Genomic DNA, 24,323 nt, shown 5'->3' with positions numbered 1-24,323 from the left:
AGCTAATCTAGGTGCAATATCTTACAATACGCGAGTATTTGCGTAAAAATTGGATACCCCGCGCAGGTATATATTCCAACGAAAATACCTGAGTGTTCCGATTGTCTACGGAAGGTATATTGGGATAGCGCTCTGGTATATAAAGTCACTAGCCAAATTGTGTATCTTGCGTACGTTATCTGGGTTTATCGGACATAGAGTGAGGACTTGGATATAATATGAGCAAGGTATGTGACAGTCACTTACATAAAATCATATTTATTAATATTCTTCATGTTCACAAATGCTTAAAATCATCATTTTATTAAAATGTATACTTCAATAATGGCTTAAAATTAAGAATCTTTAAGACTGAATACATTATACCTATAGGAACGTAATTTTAGAAATACATTCTGTAGAAAAATCTGCAAAATTATCATAACTTTCACATACAGAGCATGTTATCATTGATTTATACTTGCATCTTATGTTTAATATGTATAAAATTAGGTATTAGAATATGTAGTGTAAAATATTTGTAGAACATATATATCGAAATATAGAAACATTCATTGAAGGTTGTTTTCGGGATGATGATTATGTTAATTCTAAGTAAGTTTTGGTTTGTTTCGATACTAAGTTTGACAATGTAGCACATGTTATGATCAACAAAAAACAATAATTCTGATTTCTCTGAGAAACTTCTGTTTTTCACTCTCTGATCAGTATATAAATGTTTATTTTAGATATATAACTTTCATATCAGAAAAATGCACGTCTAAATAAGATTTTATATAATACATATATATAAGAAGCAGAATCATAGCAGGAAAAAGTCATATAATAAACTGCTGATTTAACATTTTTCTGCAATTTACCTTGGCAATGTTATTTGTATCTTAATATGCATGCATTCTTATACTTGTGAAGCAAAATGTGTTTCAAGTAAAGGGGATTTAGTAACAAAAGTAACTTTTATCAAGTTTTCGGAGGAGGGATATGATTTAGTGCGAAAAAAGAGTATTTTGTGATCAAAGAAGCTGCTATGTCAGCGACATATTTTCTCTTTGGGCAAGAGCTCAAAACATGAATTCCGTTGATACAACAAAACCGAGCATTCGTATTTCTCCCAGGTAAAATACAGTATAATTCTTAATTAAGTTACGCATGAAACTTGCAATCTTAGTAACATTGCATATGAAAAACTTCGAGTCACGTGCTTTGATGGTTTTTATTTTATATGCAGTTTTATTCTTCTGTGTGTAGTATATTTTTTACAGATTATCATTTGCATAATTTACCTTGTTCATGTATACACACGTAGAACAATTACGACAACACGTTTTTACTATCTATGTTTTACCTACGGAAACAGAACTCAACATTCGTTGCCTAGCAACCATACAACAGCGCCGCATAATTTGATGACGGCACTGTCTATATATGGTTGAAGCATTCTGTAGTGCAGAAACTCGATCAGTGTTTTACGTGTGGAACCATCATAGACTTTTCCCCATTGGCTACCCCCTCATATCTTACCTTCCCCCTTAATCAAGCCAACGGTATACATTCCTGATATATTTACACGATATCCTGTAACGGTACCCTTTGCTGAACTATCGTCTGCAACTTTGAAAATTTCGACTTTGCTCCAAAAAGTGTTGGCAGTGATTCAAGAGCATAGAGGCAGAATATAGGCAACATTGTGAATACTAATTAGATAAATAGTAATTGTAAATTGTAACAATTAAGTGGGACCAATTAGTTTATAGAGATGGACAGACCTTTTACATCAAAGGTAAGTGTTATATATTTACATAGACGTGAGTGTTTTGATTCTATTCTTTGATTATACTTTAAAAAATAGTGAAACTTTGATGTTTGATTTTTTCTATACATATATCTTGAAGTCAATGAACCGTATCCTACAGGGTCATGGTAATGCTAATGATGTTTCTTTATTTAGGTACAAGTATGTTATTGATGTAACTAAACACAAAACACTTGCATATAGTTGTTTTCCCTCGGGTGACCCCACCTCTACTTTATTAATAGTGTTTCAATAATTTAACTTGGACAGATATATTTAAATTTATTTTCATTTTTAAATTTTAACTTAAGAACTTAAAGAATATAATTCACTTTTAGAAATTTATCAGCCTTAATTCATTATACTTATACTTCTGAATTATAAAAATTGAATAATTTAAGGGCTTAATTGAAATAGTTAAATTAAAGATTATATACATGATTTAAGAGCATACATGGTTCGCGTGAACAGCTGATAAGCATTTGGCTGTTGATAACCATCTTGCGATGTCGTAGCGGTGACTCATAAAGATCGTTAACATTCCAGCTGATGGGAAGATCTTAGTCAGTTATTGTGAACCAAGCTTCAGAAACACTTGGAATATAATTAAACATTAATTATTTGGAAATAACTTGCATACTTTTGAAAGTTTAAAAGCAAATATAATATATATAACAATAGTCTTTTGCGAACTTGCATTCACCTTAAGATAGGTATCGGATATCAGCACTTTGCTTTAGTGCGCATGCTCACACTTTGACTTCCGGGTTCTAGATTTATCTGACATTTTCGCCATCTTGGACTTAAAGAAAACACACAGATAAACAAAATGGTAAATATAATTTTATTTATTTTACCAAATTGACTTTAATTTTTACTTCATTTCTACAATTATTGATTTCATGTTGTGTTTAGCATTTCTGGTTAGCTTTGCACTTCCTTTTGTGTTTGCTTTTGTTGCGCTTCGGCGTATTAATTCAGAAGTAATATAGTTCTATAGGCGCATTAGTCTTTCGTGTTTCTTAGCAGTTTAAACCTATTCAAAAAATTCAATTGTAGCGATTTAATGTGATAGTTTCAATAAGTAATAGAAAATAAATCTAAATGAAGTCTATAATTCATAATATAGTTTACGCGTTAAATGAAACCAGAACTTTCTTGAATATAAAATGTTGATTTGAATAAAATAATCTTAATGAAATAAAATAAATGATTCTATAAAAGAAACAATGCAGTTTAATGTATTAAAGGAGAATTATTCCCAAGGCGTATCAGTGCTTTTCTATTGCAAAAATACGATGCGAGGAATGCCAATGACGTCACAGGTTGCTTTTTTCTTGTTAGATCAGCAGAGCGCTAGAGAAGCGTAACGTGATACCTTCCTAGTCTATTTTTAGATCGCTGCTATAGGTATTACAGGTGTGCTGCGAGGCACCGAACGGGGATTCCCCAAAGATATTGTCTCAGGAAAATTAGTGATATATTGTGATAGACAGCAAAAATAGTTTTTATCAACCCATTTTCAATTAATATTACTTACTTGACTCTAGCATGATGTGTAAGATTAGAAATAACCAAAGACCTGCAACTGATTTATTGTTGATCATGTGTACTAATAATGGCCGTTTGCAATATTCTTTCAGATTTTTTAAGTATTAAAATTAGATTTGAAAATGATACTGAAGCAATCTCCTTTATCTAAACCAGAAATTTTATCATATAACTTTAATATACAAATATATACACGTACATTTTTTTTCTGAATAAGATCTAAAATGACTTTGATTTATATGCTGCTACCTAAATGATCTATCAAAAACAAAAATAGTCTGGCGTTGTAGGAACAAGAAAAATAGATGTTCAAACACCTGGAAAAATAAGTAAGAACTTAATTGCTATGGAAACGGGTGCAGCTACAAAATTTCGACAGATGTTCCATATCGAATGAACAGTAATAACACTGTCAGTTTGCTCAAAGATAAACAGGCAGAAACGCAGGAATGAAATTTTATTATCGTCTGCGGTTAAGAATTCTACAATCCTCCTAGGAAGATAGTTACAGGAATGTTTGACCAAATAAAATATGTATATTGTTTTCTTAACTTAATTAGCGACTAATCTAAATTCCTATTAACCGTCTTAACATTAACATACAAATAAGTTGTTTATCTACATACACACTTATATACTCGCAGGAAAGACTAATATAAATGAAATAATTAAGCTTAAAATAATATCATTGTTCACAAAGAAAAATGTTCAAACATATCATAGAGCTATGTGTTAGCATAAGATAAAAAAAATCTATAATAATATAATCATCGGCTGGTCTGTGTGCACGCATCATGCATTCCAAGATTATGAGATTTGGCACCAGGGCGTCATTATCTGATTATCTGACAACGCCAACTCGCGTGTACATCTTGGAGATTATCTCATCTTTCGACAACATGTAAAATGAACTAGTAGTCTGGTTGTTCAGAAAATGAATATTTTGTATTCTTTAAACATATGATATAGTTTAACAGGTGCATTTATATATATAGTTCTATGAAAACACAGTGTATACACATAGACTGCTTATCAAATAAACAAAACAAAGGCTATAAATCAAACTTAAAGATTTTGTTTTAAATAAAGCCATAAAGCTTACTCCATGTTATGTTTTATCTATAAAGCTTACTCCATGTTATGTTTTATCTATTCATTTATATCTAAAATATCTAAAATCGCCTGCACGCGCCAAATCTGATTGTTCTAAAAGTAATTCTGTATACTTATATATACACATTCTAGAAATTTTTGTAAATAGGATAATGACGTCACACCTAGAGTAGCATACACTCCTGTTGTTTGTTAAGAAATAATGTAATATATTATATCACATTGATTTTCATGGTACTATTAAACACTAATTATAATTCATATGATTATAATTTACAATATTCAATTCTCATGGTTATTTATTTTGATTCAGACTTGACCAATTGAATATGCACACTAAATAAGATATTTGAATTAGATACATTCAGCCATGTTTTGTTATATAGTTGTATAAACTTAAATAGAATTATACCATTAAGGAAAACTTACTTTAAAATGTTCAAGTCTTATTTTTTTTTAATTTGCTTTGATGAATTCCATTTAGCTCACGTGTTCAGTTATACTCAACGTATTGTTTATACTTTAAACATCAGCTTTACAAAGTCTTTTTAATAACTGAACATATTAAAATAATTATAGTCTAAGAACTTTGCGTTTCTTTGAACTCATTCTTTTACTTTTCTTGTTCTTAATGAGAGAGAAGATTTAGACTTTAATAATTAGAAGCTATCCATAAACTCTTTCATGTCTGTTGTTCAGTTTATTAGCGTTTTAACTAAAACTCTAAGACAAAACTTAAGCATAATTCGATGGAATTTACTGTTAGCCTCCAGTTACTTCTGGATAAAACCAGTTTGATAAGAATCTTAGATAACAGGCACTTCTGGCAAAAACATGTTTCTGAGACAATTTTGAATTAATGCCAAGCACCTTTCAGCTGAATCACTACAGTAAACATATTTAAGTATATTCACGCGTAAATATCATGTCTAGGTGTTGAGTTCTTCTTCAGAATCTGCGCAATCTTTTCTAAGGAAAGTTGTATAGCAACGTTCTTGAACACATACAGTTGATTTAACAAAACTCAAGTTGGGATTTTATAATTCATAACAATGGTAAGTGATTTATCGTAAGAAAGAGTTAAGAAAAAAATGTCAAATTGACCAAGATCTTTAATCTTTAATCAGGCATAAAGTAACGTCTGTGTTATTTCTAAAGGCATTTCGATCTGTTCTCTGTACATTGATAAAGAAGGTGAGCAATGTCATTAATTTGAAGAAACAAACTTAGAAATAATTTTAAACGAAACAAAAAACCAGTTTGGCAGGTTACCATCTAAACTTAAATGCATTTCAAAGCAATATGTAACACGATTATATGTAGATCTATAATGCACATATATTCTTCAGACACAGGAAACTTTAAACCTAATTTTGACAGTTACATGATGAAACTCTAGAGAAAATTTGTTAAGTCATTTCTAAAGCTGAACTGGAAAGAGCACAAAAGGCAACTAATACATGTCCATGAACAGGTAAATCCTAAGACAATGTGACATTAACAATTTCAGTGTATCAATAGCAGCCGTAACGTTAATTCTTACTTACCAAAATCAGACATTTATGCACAGTTAACGTGTCATTTGCATTTCTCAGACACAGCAGGCACAAACTGGTACAGCAGAAGATAAACGCGAGCTGTTTGCTCACAAGTCACCCTCGAGCTCCTTTATCAATCGCAGCGTGTCGGTCAAAGCCAGGGTAACATATCGCATGCGACATAGCAATATATAAATCAGTTAAGGGAAGGGGACTTATCGCATGCGACATATACTCGACACAGTAACATATCCATCAATTAAGGGAAGGGGACTTATCGCATGCGACATGTACTCGGCACAGTAATATATCAATTAATTAAGGGAAGGGGACTTAAATTATCGCATGCGACATATACTCGGCACAGTAATATATCCATCAATTAAGGGTATTGGGATATATCGCATGCGACACATTTACGCTCAATGGCTAGGGGACATAGCGCATGATAATAGGCAATTTTATGTACACACATAATTCAAGGGAAGGGTAACGCAACGCATGCGATATTATTCTAACGCATATATATCTAAGGCAGATGACATGACGCATGCGATAATTAAGTATACATAAAGTATACAGCAACTGAACATAAAGGGTCACAACACGCATGCGTGTTAATGCAATAGAAACAACGAACAATGTAAAGGGCAGATGAAATACGGCATGCGAGTATTATATTCCCAATAAAGAATAATAAAAAAGACACATATATCATGAAATGTCGTATATATTATTTGTAGACTTTAAATATTGGCTATAGTTTAACAGGTTCATTGAAACAAATATGGTTAACATATAGTTCAGTGACAACATATATTTCAATTTCATGTATTCAATATTTAACAAAATAAAAAGCTAAACCCACAGCAACTTTTAGATTAAAATCATATCTAAGTGTAAATGTTTTAAAGTTAAACATAAAACACACATTTATTTTATGATATTAAACTTAATTATCACAGTTCTATAATACATCTTTGCTCCACTTGTCCAATACAATGTTGTGTTAAATCTTTTATGGCTGATGCGTGTTGAATATTAACATGTTTAACATTGACATTGATATTTATATTAATGTTTGAATTCCATTTATAAGTAAATATATCGATTCACAGTTTTTCTTTTAAATGATAATCTATTTATAGTTCTTAATTATTTATATGTACTTTGTGTATTTGCCTTTTGTATGCAATGTTACTATAAAGCACAGTTGCATGCGACATCTACAACTTTGTGTGGATGGATTATTTTGAATAGGAAACTTTTCGGAAATCAGATATTCAAATTATTTTCTTTGGGTTACTTTTATTTGAAATTCTAATGCAGTTAATATTATGCAACTAATACCAGTCTATGTTATGCGCATGCGTGTTATAGCTGTTTTATGGTGGCATTCGTCATATCCATGGTCCTTATGGTCTCTCCCAATGAAGTTCAACATGCTTTTCATGTAAGCTTGGAGTGTGAACTTTTATTTACATTTGACTAATATGTTTTGAAAGTTTAATAGTTACTTAACATAGTTTTGGGCAAGCCAACCTCCATACGCGTAAAACTGGTTTCGCGTTATATCGAGGTCCGCGGAATGGAGTCTATAATAAGCATACATGGAAACGCATGGTGAGTTAACGGGATCGGACAAAAGGACAATGCTCAATGTTTGTTTATTAGTAGTTATAACGTAAAAACGCACGTAGTACAGTTCTTGACCTAAAATTCTGGTTAATAGGTTGCCGGAAAATACGACCTTCAGGCCGAGGCTGAAGTTCGAAACTGGATCCAACAACTCACCGGTGAAGTTATTGCGGAATATGAACTAGAAAAACATCTAAAAGATGGAGTGATTTTGTGCCAGTAAGTAAAGTTTAAAATATTGTAGTAATAAAACTTGATTCTAAATGTAACATTTTGTAAAATGCAATGTGAATATTTACTATAGAATTTCTATTAGTTTTCTCGCATACCTGTAGTTTATAGAATAATACACAGAGACAAAAATATAAAGCATTAATCTACAACTTAGAATATATTTTTATTCAATACGATATTGTTTGCCGCACAGGTTAATGAAGACTCTGTTCGAAGGCACTCCGGCAGATACCCTGCCCCCGGCATGTAGAAGTATAAAACCTAAAGGAAGAAAAAGTGAGAGGGGTGCAGTACAAGTAAGTACCACACCATTGCTTCTCGATAGACCTATAACATTCACACTAATACAAATTCCTCTAAGAATGGATTGAAACTTACAAGAAATTGAAGTGGCCACATTTTTGAAGACGTGAATAACTTTAATTCGTGGAATTTCAACAATATCTGTTTATTTTACTAAAAACTGTGATCAATATAGACGTTAAAATGAACTCTGCCATTTAATGCAAAGTGGTTCAGATCAGGAACTAAATGAAAAAATGAAAACGGATAAATATAATGATTACAATATACCGAAAATGATGTTAAATGATCCGATTAACATGTAAATTGGTAAGAGTTTCTGAAAAGAAAACCAAAATTCGCACAGATTTTTATTATTCAGTTTTATTCATCTGTAAACTATAGTGTTTTTTCATATTTCCAGATGGAAAACATAGAAATATTCCTGCGGGCCGCCGCTGCATATGGAGTGCCACAGAGTGGCTTGTTCGCATGTAACGACTTATATGAAGGCAAAAATATGCCCATGGTTATAGCTACAATTCTTCAAGTAGGTTCTGAGGTAAGAACTACTCTTCTCGTGCAATTAATGCTTAAGTTTTGTACTTACAAACTTACTTGAAGCAAAATGTGACGTGTACTAAAATTCGAGAGCACTTTGCATGAATGGAACTGACTTAAAGTCATAATTAGATTTTATTGCATGCAGCTTAAACAAAATAGAACATTTCACGAAACGGTTCGAAGATAGCTGCGCCTTGTACTGTTAATGTGACTGGTGTAATATCGTGAAAAAAATATAATGGATTGAAATTAGATACAACTACAGAATAGAATTTTTCTCCAGTTTGGAAATGTTTGCATATATAGAAGTTACACAAAAATAATTGAAAAAGAAACAAAAGTATACAAGTTATCCTACCTATTTATTTATCTTGTCAGATCATTAAAACACTGCAAAGACATAGCGCATTATACTTCTTCCAACTGTTAGAACAGTCTAGGACTGAATGTGGAATATGAGCGAACAAAAACTACTGACAATAATACTGCTTTGTATGATATTATCTTGGGCATTGCACGTGAAAAATGAAAATCCTTACTAAATGAGATTCAGTACACTGAATAAATATTACAGTTAGTTGGTTTTCAGGGTGTCTGTAACACCAAAAAACATGTTATCAACCTGGAACCTCACGTGATCTGCTCATGCATGATTAATCTTGGTCTTGAACTTTATGGACAGTACAGAGATGTGGACATTTATTGAAAAATGAGCTATAAATATGTTAAATTTTACCTTATTTGGACATTAAGAACAGACGTCACGCTGATCTGTACTGTTCAGTAGTTTTACGCTTTACAATAGTGTATGTAATGAATGGATTAGACAAACAAACATTAAATTCTTATAAAACAATAAAGTATAGAAACATTTTCCATCTGAAACAATAACAGATATATTACTAGAGAACTAAATTGGTTAAACATAGTTCTAACATAGCAGTATGCTTATGATAACTGCTCTTGAAATTTGTCAGTTGCTGTTAAAGCATTGATTTTTTTATTTACTTTACAATTATCAAGAATAAAATTTATGCATTGTAGTAAACACATATTCCTCAATATTCCCTGAATATTCTCTTGCCCATTATTAACAGCTTATTCTGTATTGTATATTTAATATACATGTATATTGAATGTCTATCCATACATTACTTGCGCATGACAGCTGAAAGTATTACCGAGATCTGTATCATAATATCACACGATGAGATTTAATGCCTTCACTAATTGGCAAATTAACAAGTTTTAACAAATAACCAAAATGTTCACAAGTGAAAAGTTCTTCGTTACATCTAACAGAGTGGCTTTGTCATTAATACACTTGATACAGATTTGTTTAGTTTAGATAAGTTCGCAAATAGTTTATGATTTATTTTCTGTAATAGTTGGTGTAATAAGAAGTGTTTGGCTATGCGCATTTTGAACGTGTAAATAACGCGTGAACTTGACAAGTGCATCAAATGGTTAGACCATGCTGGTGTTTTAGTGAGTGTTTTTGACGACTTAATGCCGCCTGTGTAAACAGTGTTTTCTATCTGAATCAAATTTATTTGAAAATTGAATGAAAACTTATTTATAAAGTACATATGAATGAAAGATGTTATGGATTTTAACAAACAACGCGGCGGGTGAACAATAGAAGGATATTTTTGTGGACATACCGGAAACGAATGTGGATATGCCTTATCGGAGCTAACCAATATGACAATTTACCACAGTCAATTGAGGACCGCGATATATTGAGGACGGCTGTCAATTGAGGACCGCTATCAATTAAGGACAGCGATTTATTAAGTTAACTGAAGGAAGGATTATTGTGAAATGGCTGATCTTTCATACAGGTATGTATGGACACCGGACTTACAATATGTGATACTAGAAACATCATAGCGTCCATGTACTGTTAGATTTGATATACAAGTATCTTAGAGGAACGAAATTAACCACCACTTTTACCATAGAACGTTACGAAATAATAAAAACAGAAATACAAAGGAATTGGTATTAACCTGTAATAGGGTGTACTTATATCTTGTATCAATCATGCAAAAGTCGCATATCTTCTAAATTAGTTGATTCATTTATATAAGTGTATTCGGGTGACTGAAATATATGATAAATCAACGTTTATCCTTTGAATCTTTCATAGACATACCAGTACTGATTAAAAGTGAGACACATTTTAATATCTATAAAAAGTCTGTAACATTTCCGGATATAGAACTGTACGAAACTTAACAGATATTGATTAATATACTCTGACATTTAGACACGCACAATGTTTTCTTTACTTCGATATATCAATAGGTCAGTGTCATTGTGGCTTTAAATGTGCGCTTTAATTATTGAAGCTTTTTACCTATTTCTATATCTGAAAATGAAGATGCGAATTGATGCAATGTATTAGACTGTAGCGTTTAATTATCTGTTGCTCGAAATAGTAGTTCACTTTAGTAACAGAGCCTCTTCATAAAAAAGTCTTCCAGTGGAACACAACATTGCTGTCTTAAAGCATAGGGTATACGTTTTCAAGAAATCGGTCTCTGGGGCATTGTGTGCACGAGCATGAAAAACTGAATATTTCAAAGATCTGTAAATTATTCGCTTTCTTTTTTCCTCAACTCTTTTGAAGGATGACTGTTTTCTTCCAGAAAATATAGCAGAATCTTTTTTTTTTTTTTTTTTTTTGGGGGGGGGGGGGGGGGGGGGGGGGGATAAAACTTTATTAAGACTTCGAAATTTTTCTTCTTGTTCTAAATTTCGTATTAACGCCCTTTTTCATTTTAAACACATGCATACACGTAGAGCATTATAAACTGCACTAAATAGTGCTTATTTCTCACGCTTTGGAAACCTCTTGTAACTTTCAAACACTTGAGAATGAAAGCTCTGTTTAACGGCATAGTGTGTTGTCTTGGACAATAAATGTTTTTCTGTCTATCTCTCTCTAAGATGCACATGTGTAGTAATAATTCTAAATGTTATGCACAATAAGTAATATGTAATCTGCATTGTGTTAACAAGGAAAACCCGCTTTAAATGTGATGTAATAAGTACATAACATATCTGACGAAACGGGTAAAAGGTACTTGGTTGTTTCCCCAAGTAACTTAATACACTTTTAGTATACAACTGTATATACTGATGTAAGATTCTAAGGGACTACAAAAATTCCTATATTTGTATATTTGCATTGCTGTTAAGAAATATTGTATATTGTACTTGAAACTCCCTGTTAACAAACTCTGTTACAGATAGATCAGAGTGACACTGGACAGTTAAATACAGTGCAAAGTCTGATCTACGTTATTTAGTTAATCTAATTTAAGCAATGAGCTTACATCCGACTGAAGGAGAAAACTGATACATAGTTACTAACGTCAGATTAAACCTACTTCAAATATTACTTTGATTGACACTAAGCATTATTTTCAAATAAACCAGTACCTTTTTGCCGGGAAAGTCATACTTTATTTTGACATATCTTTTCATATTTTTTTTCGCTTAAACATTCAAAAAGTTCAATACAATTTTTTAAAATATCAATTCAGTCATTTTTCATAAAGACAAAGAATATATAAATTTCTGTTTTTGAAAAAAGATTCTGAGTTTCAATAAGTAAATATCTAAATTCTCTGATAAGTTCGGTTTGGGTAATTGCAGGCTCAGAGACTCAAGTTTGACGGTCCTTCTTGTGGGCAAAAGCCCACGCCACGAAATCCTAAGAAGAAATTTACCAGACAACAAATTAGGGAAAGTCATTCAATTCTTACACCCCAAAGTGGTACAAATAAGTATGCGTCTCAAAAGGGTATGACCTTCGGGGCTGTCCGGCATTGTGCCGACATTAGAGCGGATGATCTTGACCAGGAAGGTCAAGCAGATCTATCTCTTCAAAGCGGCACTAATAAGTTTGCAAGTCAGAAAGGCATGTCATTCGGAGCAGTTCGTCACTGTGCAGATATTAGAGCAGACGACTTGTCACAAGAAGGTCAAGCGGAAGTTACGTTACAAAGCGGAACTAATAAATTCGCCAGTCAAAAGGGCATGCGCATTGGAGCAATACGACACATATCCGATATAAAATCAGACGAAATGGTCGCGGAAGGAATGGGAGAACTTACACTCCAGGGTGGAACAAATAAATTTGCGAGTCAAAAGGGGATGTCCTTTGGTGCTGTCAGACATTGCGCCGATATTCGAGCAGACGACTACAACCAAGACAGTGCTGGCGAAATTGGCCAACAGATGGGCTCCAATAAATACGCATCTCAAAAAGGAATGTCTTTTGGAGCCGTTCGTCATGTTGCCGATATCCGGGCAGACGATATAAGCCAAGAGAGCTCGGGTTACGTAAATCTGCAGAGTGGTTGGAACAAGGGAGCAAGTCAGAGTGGTATGCGGGGTTTCGGAGCAGCTCGTCACGTATCCGACATCAAAGTCACGGAGCTTTGCGACGAGTACGAACCGGAGGAAGGCGATGAAGATTATGTAGAATACAATGAAGAAAACGGACAAGAGTGATACATACAACGTAACGCACTGTAAACAATACGACAGTGGACGTATTAATAATCAAATAAACTTTAACCGAAACAATAATTATACGAATTTACTATGAATGAAATAATTTAATTGACATAATTTTTTAACACCTGCAAGTAAATTCGACGAAGTGTTTCAGACTGTTGTCAAAGACAACTGTTAGCAAAATATTTTATTAGTTTTAAGAACTCGAAGATTCAGTGACTATGATTCCGTTTCTGTACGCACTTCTGAAATATCTAACACTTACACCGATAAATGTCCGCAATGATATTTTCATTTTGCGCGTTTATAAAAGCTTTAATCTGAATTATATCACATGTGTCCGTAATGTCTAAATAAATGATTCACAAGTAAAATCTCCATTTTGTCAACATGACCAACGGTTTTAAGAATCTAGCTTAGAACTACGCTATACATATTTACTGGAATGTATTAATAACAATATAAACATAAAGGTAGTTTGAACGCTTAATTCATATAATATTATATATCATTATTATCATTATAACACTTTAGAACCTATAGGAATGCAAAAAGATTTTTACCGACATATGTAACAGAATATAATCCTATGTACCATGTATGATATACATGTATAGCCGAGATAGATGATAACGAAGCTTACCAGCATTCGTAGATGGTTGCCGCATGTATAATATACAATATGAGTAGGTATTAATTCTGTACCATTTTACTTAAAAATAAATTTTACAGGACTACATTTTTAGTTTGAAACTTTCGGTTAAATGAGTCCAAATTATTTCCAGTTGGTTATTCGAAATTTCTTGTCGATTTTTCTGATTTTTAAGAAAGACTGTGAAAAAAAATTCCAATGCAGTAAATTCCTTGTAGGCACAAAGAAATAAATTTCCGGGACCTGTCAGTGGCCCTAAGCCAGCCGAAAGAAGGAAGCGTTTATTTACAAGGTCACAGCTCAGAGCTGGCCAGTGTATGATTGGCTTACAGTCCGGAACAAATAGGTTTGCAAGTCAGAAGGGAATGAGTTTCGGCACAGCAAGACATGTTTCTGATATCAGATGTGACGACATCGACCCCGACGGCAATTCGATACTAACACAACAATCGGCGACAAACATATACGCGTCACAAGCTGGTTCCCGCGGTTTTGGATCGGTTAGGCATATCTCAGATATCAAAGCAGACGACTTATCTGAGGAAGGGAAATCTATAATCAATATACAGATGGGATCCAATCAGTTTGCTTCACAGAAAGGAATGTCATTTGGAGGGGTTCGTCACGTCGCCGATATAAAAGCGGATGACGTCAGTATTGAAGGAATGGCGACATTAAGTTTACAATCAGCTGGAACGAACCGCGGTGCATCCCAACGCGGAATGACGTCATTTGGTGCACAGCGTCATATTTCCGATATAAAAGTGACTGAACTTTGTGACGAAGGCGAATTCCTCCCGAGTGACGAAGAGCAGGAACCTGTTTATGAATGAGTGATAGTTAAGGACAGAATATATATGCAAAGCTATTGAAATATATTTATACTCATTTCGTGAAAAAAATTAATTAAATTTAGACTGTTTTCGGAGAGCATTTTATAATTGTTTCAGAATGCAGTGTGGTTTTGCTTTATTTCTTAAAAACTAATAAACAGAAGTTCTACATTTGTTTTAACAATCATAATATTTTCATTTCAAAAGATTTTCCAACGCGTGTGTATTTCAATATATATATTGAAAATTGTGTTATAGATAAATAATAACCATTTGAAATAAATGTGTTTTCTAGAAAAAAGTTAAGGTTCTTCTTTTTACAAATAAGCGGTTTTAGCAGATACATGGTTGGTTATTATGCCATTTTTTCTGTAACATGATTTGTAAGGTAAGCTTCTTAAAGTTATCTTGTATAGCCAAACACTTCTTATTACATCTGGTGTAATTAAAAATGTAAATGATTTAATTTTGCATTCACTGATTAAAAAGTACTGATTTTATCATTTTACCTTTTAAATGAAATACTAGGTATTACGGATGTATGATAAAGTAAGTTTGTGAAAAAAATACAATATATATTCTTATTATTTTAGGCTCAACGGCATATGTTTAATGGACCGACAGCCGGGGCGAAGCCAACAACAAAAAATATTCGGGTCTTTACGGAGGACCAGTTGAATGCTGGAAAATCTATTATTGGCTTACAGGCTGGCACGAATAAGTTAGCCTCGCAGGCTGGTATGCGAATAGGCGCTTCTCGACATATCTCGGATATAAAAGCAGACGACTTTGATAGGAGGGGACAGGGAATTCTTGGAGGCCAGGCAGGTTTCAACAAAGGTGCAAGTCAAGCCGGTATGAATATTGGTGGTACTCGGCATATTGCTGACATAAGAGCAGACGACATAAGTCACGAAGGGAAGGGTATCATTGGCCTCCAGGCTGGTACGAACAAGAAAGCGTCACAAGCGGGCATGTCCTTTGGCGCACCTCGACAGGTTTCTGATCAACATCTCACAGAAATGAGCCACGATTCACATGGTATTGTTGGCGGACAAGCCGGTTACAATAAAGGTGCAACGCAAGCTGGTATGTCTTTTGGAGCACCGAGACACATCGCCGATACTCAAGTGGACGACTTTGATCGAGCTGGGCAAGGAATCATCGGTGGCCAAGCCGGTTTCAACAAAGGCGCCACACAGGCTGGTATGAGTTATGGTGCACCGCGACAAGTGTCAGACCAGAGAATTGCCGAGGCAGATCGAACAAGCGAAGGTATTATTGGTGGACAATATGGCTATAATAAAGGTGCTACTCAAGCTGGCATGAGTTACGGTGCCCCCAGGCAAGTCGCTGACCAAAGAATATACGAGCCAGATCGAACAGGCGAAGGAATTATAGGCGGACAATATGGATATAACCAAGGGGCAAGCCAAGCCGGGATGAGCTTTGGCGCGCCTAGACATATTGCGGATATTCGTGCGGATGAAATGAGCCGGGACGCACAAGGCTATATTGGGTTACAGGCCGGAAGTAACAAAGGGGCGTCACAGTCGGGCATGATGTTTGGCGGGATGAGGCACCCTGCTGATATGCAAATTCCAAATATTGAAGACTCTTATTGTGATTTCTAAAACTTTTCTAGCTAGAAAGTAACAATACAAGAATACAAAAAAAAACGCAAAAAAAAAATGTTAGATAGATTAAAAACATTCGAGACTGTTTACATTAACTAATGGAAAAATTATGGAACTGGTCTTAAATCCTAAATTGTCTTTTCAATCTTCTTAATCAAATTTAACGAATGTTTGTTAAAGCTGTTTGAGACTGCTTTTCTGTTTTGTCTGAGCGTGTTAAAATCGTTTTTGGTGTCATTCTACATGAAGAGTTACTTAAAAAGTTAAACTTTTTTTTTCATTTTAAACTTAATGTATTTTGTTATTTCAGTAATATTACTGTCATATTAGGAACATATCTATACGATTTTAATTTAACAATCTACTTATTTATTTATTTTCATACTTTTCATACATAACGCATTTACAAAAGTGAAGTAATAGGACCTAAATATATAACTTACATTGTAATTGATATTTATACTCTCTTGCAATATTTAATATTTCTTTCATCTAATACTCAGTTTCTCCAAATAAGTAACGAATTTGCATTTAATTATCATTTTACTCGAAGCTTTCCATGTGATTCAAATCACCTTCACATTTGAAATTTCATGTTTTGTTAGTAACTAGAATTTGCTTTGTTATGTAATTTTAAAATAAATATTTTACTTAATAACAATTTTGTTCAGTTTCGATTGATTTCAATTTATTTAAAAAACGCAACCTTATTAAAACAGCGCATTTGCTTGTACGAAAACGTCTTTAAAAGGCGCGCGAACAACTACCCCCGAGTGTGCAGTGCCAGGAATTTAACACCATCCTTATCTCCCCTTTTAGTGAAAAGCCGATTGCAAAAATATATCTTACATAACAAAACAAAAGCATTTTAATGATAAAATATGGTAGGACATAGATATGGAATTTGGAATTTACTCACTTTTAACCGATCTAACAATAATCGATTGAAAATGGTGCCAAAACTAAAAAGGGAGATAACTCATACAAAAATTGGACACTATCATAACTCTAAAGATAAGGAAGACTCTTTACATGGCGGCGACGTAGATCATTTGGTGTGTGTAAGTGTTACCTTTCAGTGTTGTTCTGTGTGATGACTGAATGCCACGTTTACTGCTGTTCAGCATTTGCTTTCTGTTACATTTTTGCTTTGCTGAGTTTATTACCTATTAACACGTTAGATTGTTTTTGATAAAGTATTGAACTAGACATCGTGAAGTACACTTATATTTGTAAGTTATCGTCACATTAAGTGATAGTTAAATAATCTAGCTTGTTCGCATCATCATCAGACTTGCTTAGTATGCATCATTAGCTCATTAGCATATTAAGACACGCCTAATTCCTCTTCAGGCACAGAGAAATCAGTTTAATGGACCAACAGCTGGCCCACCCCCGACAGAAAAGAAAAAGAAGAAGTTTACAAGAAAACAGCTGAAAGCAGGTCAGTCCATTCTCATATTACAGAATGGAACAAACAAGTTTGCATCTCAAAAAGGGATGACATGCCCTGGGGCGGTCCGACACGGAGCAGATATTCGAGCAGACGACCTTAAAGACGAGAGTAATAGGTTCGTTATTCTCCAATCTGGTACGAATAAGTATGAAACACAATCGGGTATGCGAATCGGAACACAACGTCATTGCGCCGATATCCGAGCTGATGACATTAATCAGGACAGTAACGCCATAACTATTCTTCAGTCCGGTACGAATAAGTTCGATTCCCAGAAAGGTATCAGAGGTGGTTTCGGAGCTGTGCGTCACTGCGCTGACATCCGCGCTGACGACCAGACGAAGGAGAGTGAGGCTGACGTTTGGCTCCAGTCGGGTACGAACAAATTTGCGTCTCAGAGGGGTATGACCGCACCAGGCGCTGTGAGACATGGCGCCGATATCCGTGCTGATGATATTAACCAAGACAGCAACGCTATTACGATCCTCCAGTCTGGTACCAATAAGTTCGATTCTCAGAAAGGCATGAGATGTTATGGTGCAGTACGTCACGGTGCTGACATTCGTGCTGATGATCAGACGAAAGAAAGTGAAGCTGAGGTCTGGTTACAATCCGGCTCCAACAAGTACGCATCCCAGAAAGGCATGACAGCTCCGGGAGCCGTGAGACACGGCGCTGATATACGTGCCGACGATATTAACCAAGACAGCAACGCCATAACGATTCTTCAGTCTGGCACCAACAAGTTCGACTCCCAAAAAGGCACTCGCGGCTTTGGCGCTGTGCGACATGGACCAGATATACGTGCTGACGACGAGGTCCAAGACGGACAAGGTATCGTCATCTTGCAAGCTGGTACCAACAAATTCGACAGCCAAAAAGGTATTCGTGGTGGTTTCGGTGCAGTTCGACATTGCGCAGATATCAGAGCTGACGAATTCAATGAAGAGTCAAACAGAGAGGTTCAATTGCAGTCTGGAACCAACAGGTTTGCTTCTCAGAGAGGGATGACGTCATACGGTGCAGTACGTCACGGAGCAGATATTAGAGCAGACGATTTCAACCAGGAGAGTAACGCGACTATTAATTACCAGTCTGGGTGGAATAAGGGAGATTCGCAGAGTGGTATTAGAGGTGGCTTTGGCGCGGTTAGGCACGGTGGTGATATCAAAGTACGCGAATTATTCGATGACGAAGATCTGTTTGATTACGACGACCTTGAATACGCTGACCCATCCCAGGGTACCTCGGACATGTAACGTAAGGTACCCGGATAATAACAGGTTATATAACGTTCGACAAATAAAAACTAGTTTATTTTTATTAAAATGGAATAAATTATTAGGCCGTTTCTGTTCTAACTGCAATTTTCGACTGAAGAGAGAAAGGTGATCCTTCACATGCATGTATGTGCAATAGTGCATACATTTTAAATGCTACAACGAGAACTAAATAACACAAACAAAAAACATGGGTCAGTTAAAGTACCATATATGGACATGAATGAATTTCGCTAAAGACTCAATTTCGATATCCTAATCGAATCTTTCGAACAACAGACATTAAGACTGAATGCGAATAACTCAACGAAATACATGTGTTAGTTAATCAGACTGTTTGTATGATCATCAGTATGTTATAACATATATACATGGTAAAGAAATTTTTCGTAGATTACTTTGATGTATATTTTTCTATATTTCTATTATTGTTTTTTTTTTTTTTTGTAATTTTTTAATTTTGTTATCGGTTAAGTAATACATGTGCAATATATATTTAAGTTTTTCTAAGAATGTAACTTTTGTTTGAATAAATGTTGTTAAGGAATATCTAAATACCTCCTAACCTCTATGACTTCCAGGATAGATTTTTTATTCTAAAAGTATTAAATGAAACTCCCAAATCACCTTCTTAGTGCAAAAACAATTACATTGTATAACCGCAGTATGAAAAATCATGTTACAGTTTTTACACTAAGACGTTGATTATACATGTAAATGCTCAGTGGACTGTTTATCTAGATATACTTTGCTTTTGTGTAAGAGATTTACGTGAGTATCATACGCGAAAATATCGTTCATGTAAATAATGATGGTTCTAAGCATGAATAAAGGTTTGATTTGATAAAAAAACGACGTTCTTATTCATTCAAGTTTGATTATATATAGCTGTAACATTGAGTAGTCTATTCTCAGTTTCATGTTTGAATCTTTTACGACAAAATGCCAAAGACGGTTTGTGGATAGTGTTGTACAGCTGTTCATTTAGTTGCTTCAGTAGATTTGGATAAATGCCGTCATTATAGATTCGGATATATGCCGTCTAACCTTGTGTTTTCTTCTACTTACTTCGGTAAGTATAAGTGTGCTACATTGTCAAATTTAAGTTAACCCAAATTGCCGAATTTAACTTTAACCTCTTTTGCCACCATGTCTGCATTTGCTGCCAATTCACCGCTATATCTAACTTGCAACTTTCCACACCTTGATTTCTTAAAATTCTATTTCCTATTACCTTGAGCTTTAAATCCTTATACAATGTACAGTTCCTTCCTTTTTGCATTTTCTTTCACAATTTTGAAAACTCCTGAAACTATCCTAAATTACATTACTTTAAAAAAACACATAAGATCCAATTTTCCATCCAATACCTTTTCACTTTCCTTTAAATATACCGGTGTGGAATGCTTGAAATTTATAAATAGTTCTATGAGTGATATACGGCATTAGAAATTTTAAGACAATATAATACCAATAGAACTGTTTTGCTAAAAGCTTTCGCTTAATTTTGTGTTTGCTATAAGAAAGTTTAAGAAAATATTGTTCGAAGTAACGTAACCAGTTCGCTAAAAGAATGATAAGTTATGCATGCCGTTCATGTCGGCTTGATTTCAGTTTACATGTACAGCTGTTTAGCGTTTATTTCAATTACTAAACAATTATATTTAGTATAGATATATATCTGGACTGTGGTAGATTTAGCAGTTTATTAAGACGTAACATTGCATCATATTATTTTAGCAAATTGACGGTTTGAATTGACTTTATATGCTGGTGATACGCAACATTCTTTCCAGATGACCAACATGATGAACGGAACAGAAGAAAAACCCGAAAAGACTAAGAAGAAGTTCTCAAAGAAGACACTGAGACAAAGTGATGGGTTCCTCACTCAACAAACGGGTACTAATCTGTATGCCACACAGAAAGGCATGCGGATTGGCGGCGTTCGTCACGGCGCAGATATTCGTGCAGATGACCTTGACCCAACTGGAAATGCGGAACTTACACAATCGGCAGCAACTAATAAATTTGCCAACCAGTCTGGTATGCGAATTGGGTCAGTACGACATGCTGCAGATATTCGTTCCGACGACATTGTACCTGAAGGTATGCAGGAGCTAAGCCAGGCGGCGGCCACGAATAAATACGCCACGCAGGCCGGTATGAGTTTCGGGTCCGTAAGGCACGCAGCGGACATCAGAGCTGACGATATATGCCAGGAAGGAAACGCCATGATTATACCACAGATGGGTTCAAACCAGTTTGCTTCCCAGAAAGGAATGACAGGATTCGGGTCCGTACGTCATGCTAAGGACATACAATGTGATGAAATATGTATGGAAAGCAATGCGACGATTGGGTCTCAGCTTGGCTCAAACCAGTTCGCTTCCCAGAAAGGCATGACGGGTTTCGGGGCAGTGCGCCACGCAAAAGACATTAACGTTGAAGAAGCGTGCCTAGAAGGGAACGCAACCATTGGTCTTCAGTCTGGTTCGAACCAGTTTGCCAGTCAAAAGGGTATGCGTGGTATGGGGGCATTAAGAATGGTGTCTGACATCCGCTGTGATGATCAAGATGAACAAGGAAAAACTGTCCTAACACAGTCAAGTGCAACACATATTTATGCCTCACAGAAAGGTATGACAGGATTTGGAGCTACCCGCCATGGTGCTGATGTACGCTGCGAAGATCTTGATGACAGAGGCAAGGGCCAACTCTCTCAGCAAGCGGAAACCAATATATATGCCTCACAGAAGGGAATGACAGGATTTGGCTCTACCCGTCATGGGGCTGATATGCACTGCGAAGACCTTGATGACAGAGGCAAGGGCCAACTCTCTCAGCAAGCGGAAACAAATATATATGCCTCCCAGAAGGGAATGACGGCAATAGGCGCACTGAGGCATTGCTCAGATATCCGAGCAGATGATGCTTCGTTGGAGGGCCTGGCCGTGCTTACTCTTCAAACAGGAACGAATAAGTTCGCATCACAGAAGGGCATGACTGCTATTGGTGCTGTACGAGGTATCGCTGACAGACGGATTAAGCCATTATGGGACGAAGGTGATTCAGATGAATACCCGACAGACGAGGAGGACGAACCAAAGCCAGAGCCAGTTAGAAAGCGATCTTCGTTCATGACTCGTCCTGAAACACTTCCCAAAGCTGAACCTGAATCAAAACCTATACCGGAAGTGGAAGAGGAGAAACAGGAAGAGAACGATGAAGACGCGACTTTTACGTTTAGTACTGATTAAGGAAGATAAACAGTTTTAAAACCAGATTATGGGTAACTTAAACCATAAAAAAACAAGCAAGACCTTTTAGAAAAATAATGAAAATTTTAAACATAAACTTTAGCGGACAATGTATATCATGTCATATTTACACGTTTCAGATGGAAGTTTGACTTTTGTTGATTCGGTTAATCGAACAAATTCGGCTCCTACTAATGTATAAACTCTAAGTTGGTTATTCGAAGAGGCAACGATTTATTTTCGTTTCATTTCGTTTCATTCACTTTTTTGTTAAAATTCATCCCATTTAAAATGGGAAAGGCATACGGGACAAATGGTGCAATAACTCATTTTAATGTTTAGAATTAAAACAGTCATTTAATGTTCATTATGTTGAAACCTCATTTTTAAAGATAGATGCATTCATGATATCATTTATTCATCTTTTCACTTTCCTTATCAAGGCATTCCTGACCGCACCTTTAATTGGTTTTGTTCCGGAATGTTGACAGTCTTTAATCCATCCCTTATCCCAAACCCTCTACTCCTATTGCTTGTCATTCGATAAAGTATCTTTTTACATGCAAATTGTAGTAAGATTGTACATTTTGTTGTCATTATGTCGTTTGTTGTGATAAAGAGAGCACGTGACTCGAAATTTTATTTTAAATGTCTTTGGATCCATCGGCTATTTATTTTTTCTGTATATGAATTGTAAATAAAGTGCACTTTATTGACAAAAGACTTTTTATGAATTACTTTTCAGTGTGAAAATCTGGAAGAAACCGAATACTTTCATGTATGGGAGAAAATATTGTTTCATAGAATGAAATTTAAAAGATCACGTTATAGTCCGTTTACCCCTGTACAATTACGGTTACAAAGAGGATGGGTTTTAATCATCATGTGCTACATTGTCAAATCATCAAACTTGTCTTTAAGAAATGGTAAATAGAAGTAAATAAATATGTGGTTAGATAACTCATTTGATAGAATTCAATTAATACACTCATTTTCAATCATCTAACCAATTAAAAACCTGCAGCGGCTTTTAATGAATGTTGTTAGCTTTTGCTTTTAGAAGCTGTTTGCGCAGTACAGCGTGTGGTCTTTGGGGAAAAATTGCAATGTTTCTGTTTATATTTTCTTGTATTTTTTATTTGAATGTCTGATTCGTGAAACTTTAATTAATGCGATTGCAATGTTTTGCTATATGTTCTACCCTTTTTTCTAACTTCTTTCCACAGAAAATGTTCGTTACATTTACATAATTATCTTGTTTTGTAAAATGGATTATTTTTGACTTTATTGATGCCAATTTCCTACAAAACAGCTAAATTTTAATTGAAATATTTTGCAAAATACTATTTCTGGGCGATGTTATGAAAAGAGGGACGGCATATGTTTGTAAATGGTTAAAACTACTAGTATGGTGACTTGGTGACAGTAATTAGCACTAAAATATGCCTTGCCTTTATTTTTACATATTTAACGCACTGGTTGGTGGGTTGAACTTTAGTATTGTGTGTCTTGCTCGTTTTCTTGATATTTTGCGTTTGCGAAATAAAAACAATGTTTCAAAACATAACGATGGTAAAACAGTTTTCCTCCATATTCTTAGCTTGCAGTTTTTTAAAAATCTTTGGCCAAACTTTTATACCTATCGAAAGATAGTCAACAAATGGCACTTTGCGGTTGTAATGGATTCTATAGGTAAGATCTCTAGTCATGTTTTTATTTTACATTCGGTTGAATAATTTCTGTGTTTTTGTTCGTAGATATGCTTGACTAACAGTTAGTTTATTTAACTTGAAAATGTTTAAATGTTTAATAGTTTTAGATATTTGCAATCTAACACGTGTTGCTAATTTTGTCAGTACAATAATTTTGCATATGCACTTTCTTTCTTCAAATTATTGATGCAAAAATGCTATTTTCAAACATTGAGCTTAACGCTTGCTTCTATATGTTTGTTTTGTTC

The 24,323-nt window shown here is 34.7% G+C and overlaps 2 protein-coding genes across 7 annotated transcripts; both read left to right on the top strand.

Moving 5' to 3' along the window:
- Positions 1–69: 69 nt before the first annotated feature.
- On the top strand, positions 70–23,084 carry LOC123561104 (calponin homolog OV9M-like). Its single transcript, XM_045353287.2, has 2 exons — positions 70–227; positions 20,900–23,084. The coding sequence occupies exons 1-2, from the start codon at positions 219–221 to the stop codon at positions 22,361–22,363; spliced, it is 1,473 nt and encodes a 490-aa protein (XP_045209222.1). The 5' UTR covers positions 70–218; the 3' UTR covers positions 22,364–23,084.
- On the top strand, positions 1,579–19,955 carry LOC123561102 (calponin-1-like). 6 transcript variants are annotated; one of them, XM_053516527.1, is made up of 6 exons: positions 1,579–1,780; positions 6,052–6,156; positions 7,727–7,851; positions 8,060–8,162; positions 8,573–8,710; positions 15,324–17,028. In XM_053516527.1, exons 1-6 carry the CDS (start codon positions 1,757–1,759, stop codon positions 16,362–16,364), a joined length of 1,536 nt encoding a protein of 511 aa, XP_053372502.1. In that variant the 5' UTR covers positions 1,579–1,756; the 3' UTR covers positions 16,365–17,028. The 6 variants fall into 6 exon arrangements, with proteins under 6 accessions (XP_053372502.1, XP_053372500.1, XP_045209218.1 ...); XM_053516525.1 differs by lacking the exon at positions 15,324–17,028 and adding an exon at positions 17,721–19,955 and having other exon boundaries at positions 1,594–1,780; XM_053516526.1 differs by lacking the exons at positions 1,579–1,780; positions 15,324–17,028 and adding exons at positions 5,494–5,511; positions 17,721–19,955.
- Positions 23,085–24,323: the final 1,239 nt, after the last annotated feature.

Source organism: Mercenaria mercenaria, chromosome 10 (genome assembly GCF_021730395.1).
Source record: "Mercenaria mercenaria strain notata chromosome 10, MADL_Memer_1, whole genome shotgun sequence".
In the NCBI taxonomy this organism is placed as follows: Eukaryota; Metazoa; Mollusca; class Bivalvia; order Venerida; family Veneridae; genus Mercenaria; species Mercenaria mercenaria.
This window is presented reverse-complemented; position numbering and strand designations above follow the sequence as displayed.

Bases quoted from the DNA above. Each gene is read 5' to 3' on its own strand.
- LOC123561102 (XM_053516525.1), top strand. From the start codon at position 1,757: ATGGACAGACCTTTTACATCAAAG. The intron at 6,157-7,726 runs GTAACATATCGC...TCTGGTTAATAG, and splicing joins GCGTGTCGGTCAAAGCCAGG to GTTGCCGGAAAATACGACCT. The intron at 8,711-17,720 runs GTAAGAACTACT...ATTCCTCTTCAG, and splicing joins TTCTTCAAGTAGGTTCTGAG to GCACAGAGAAATCAGTTTAA.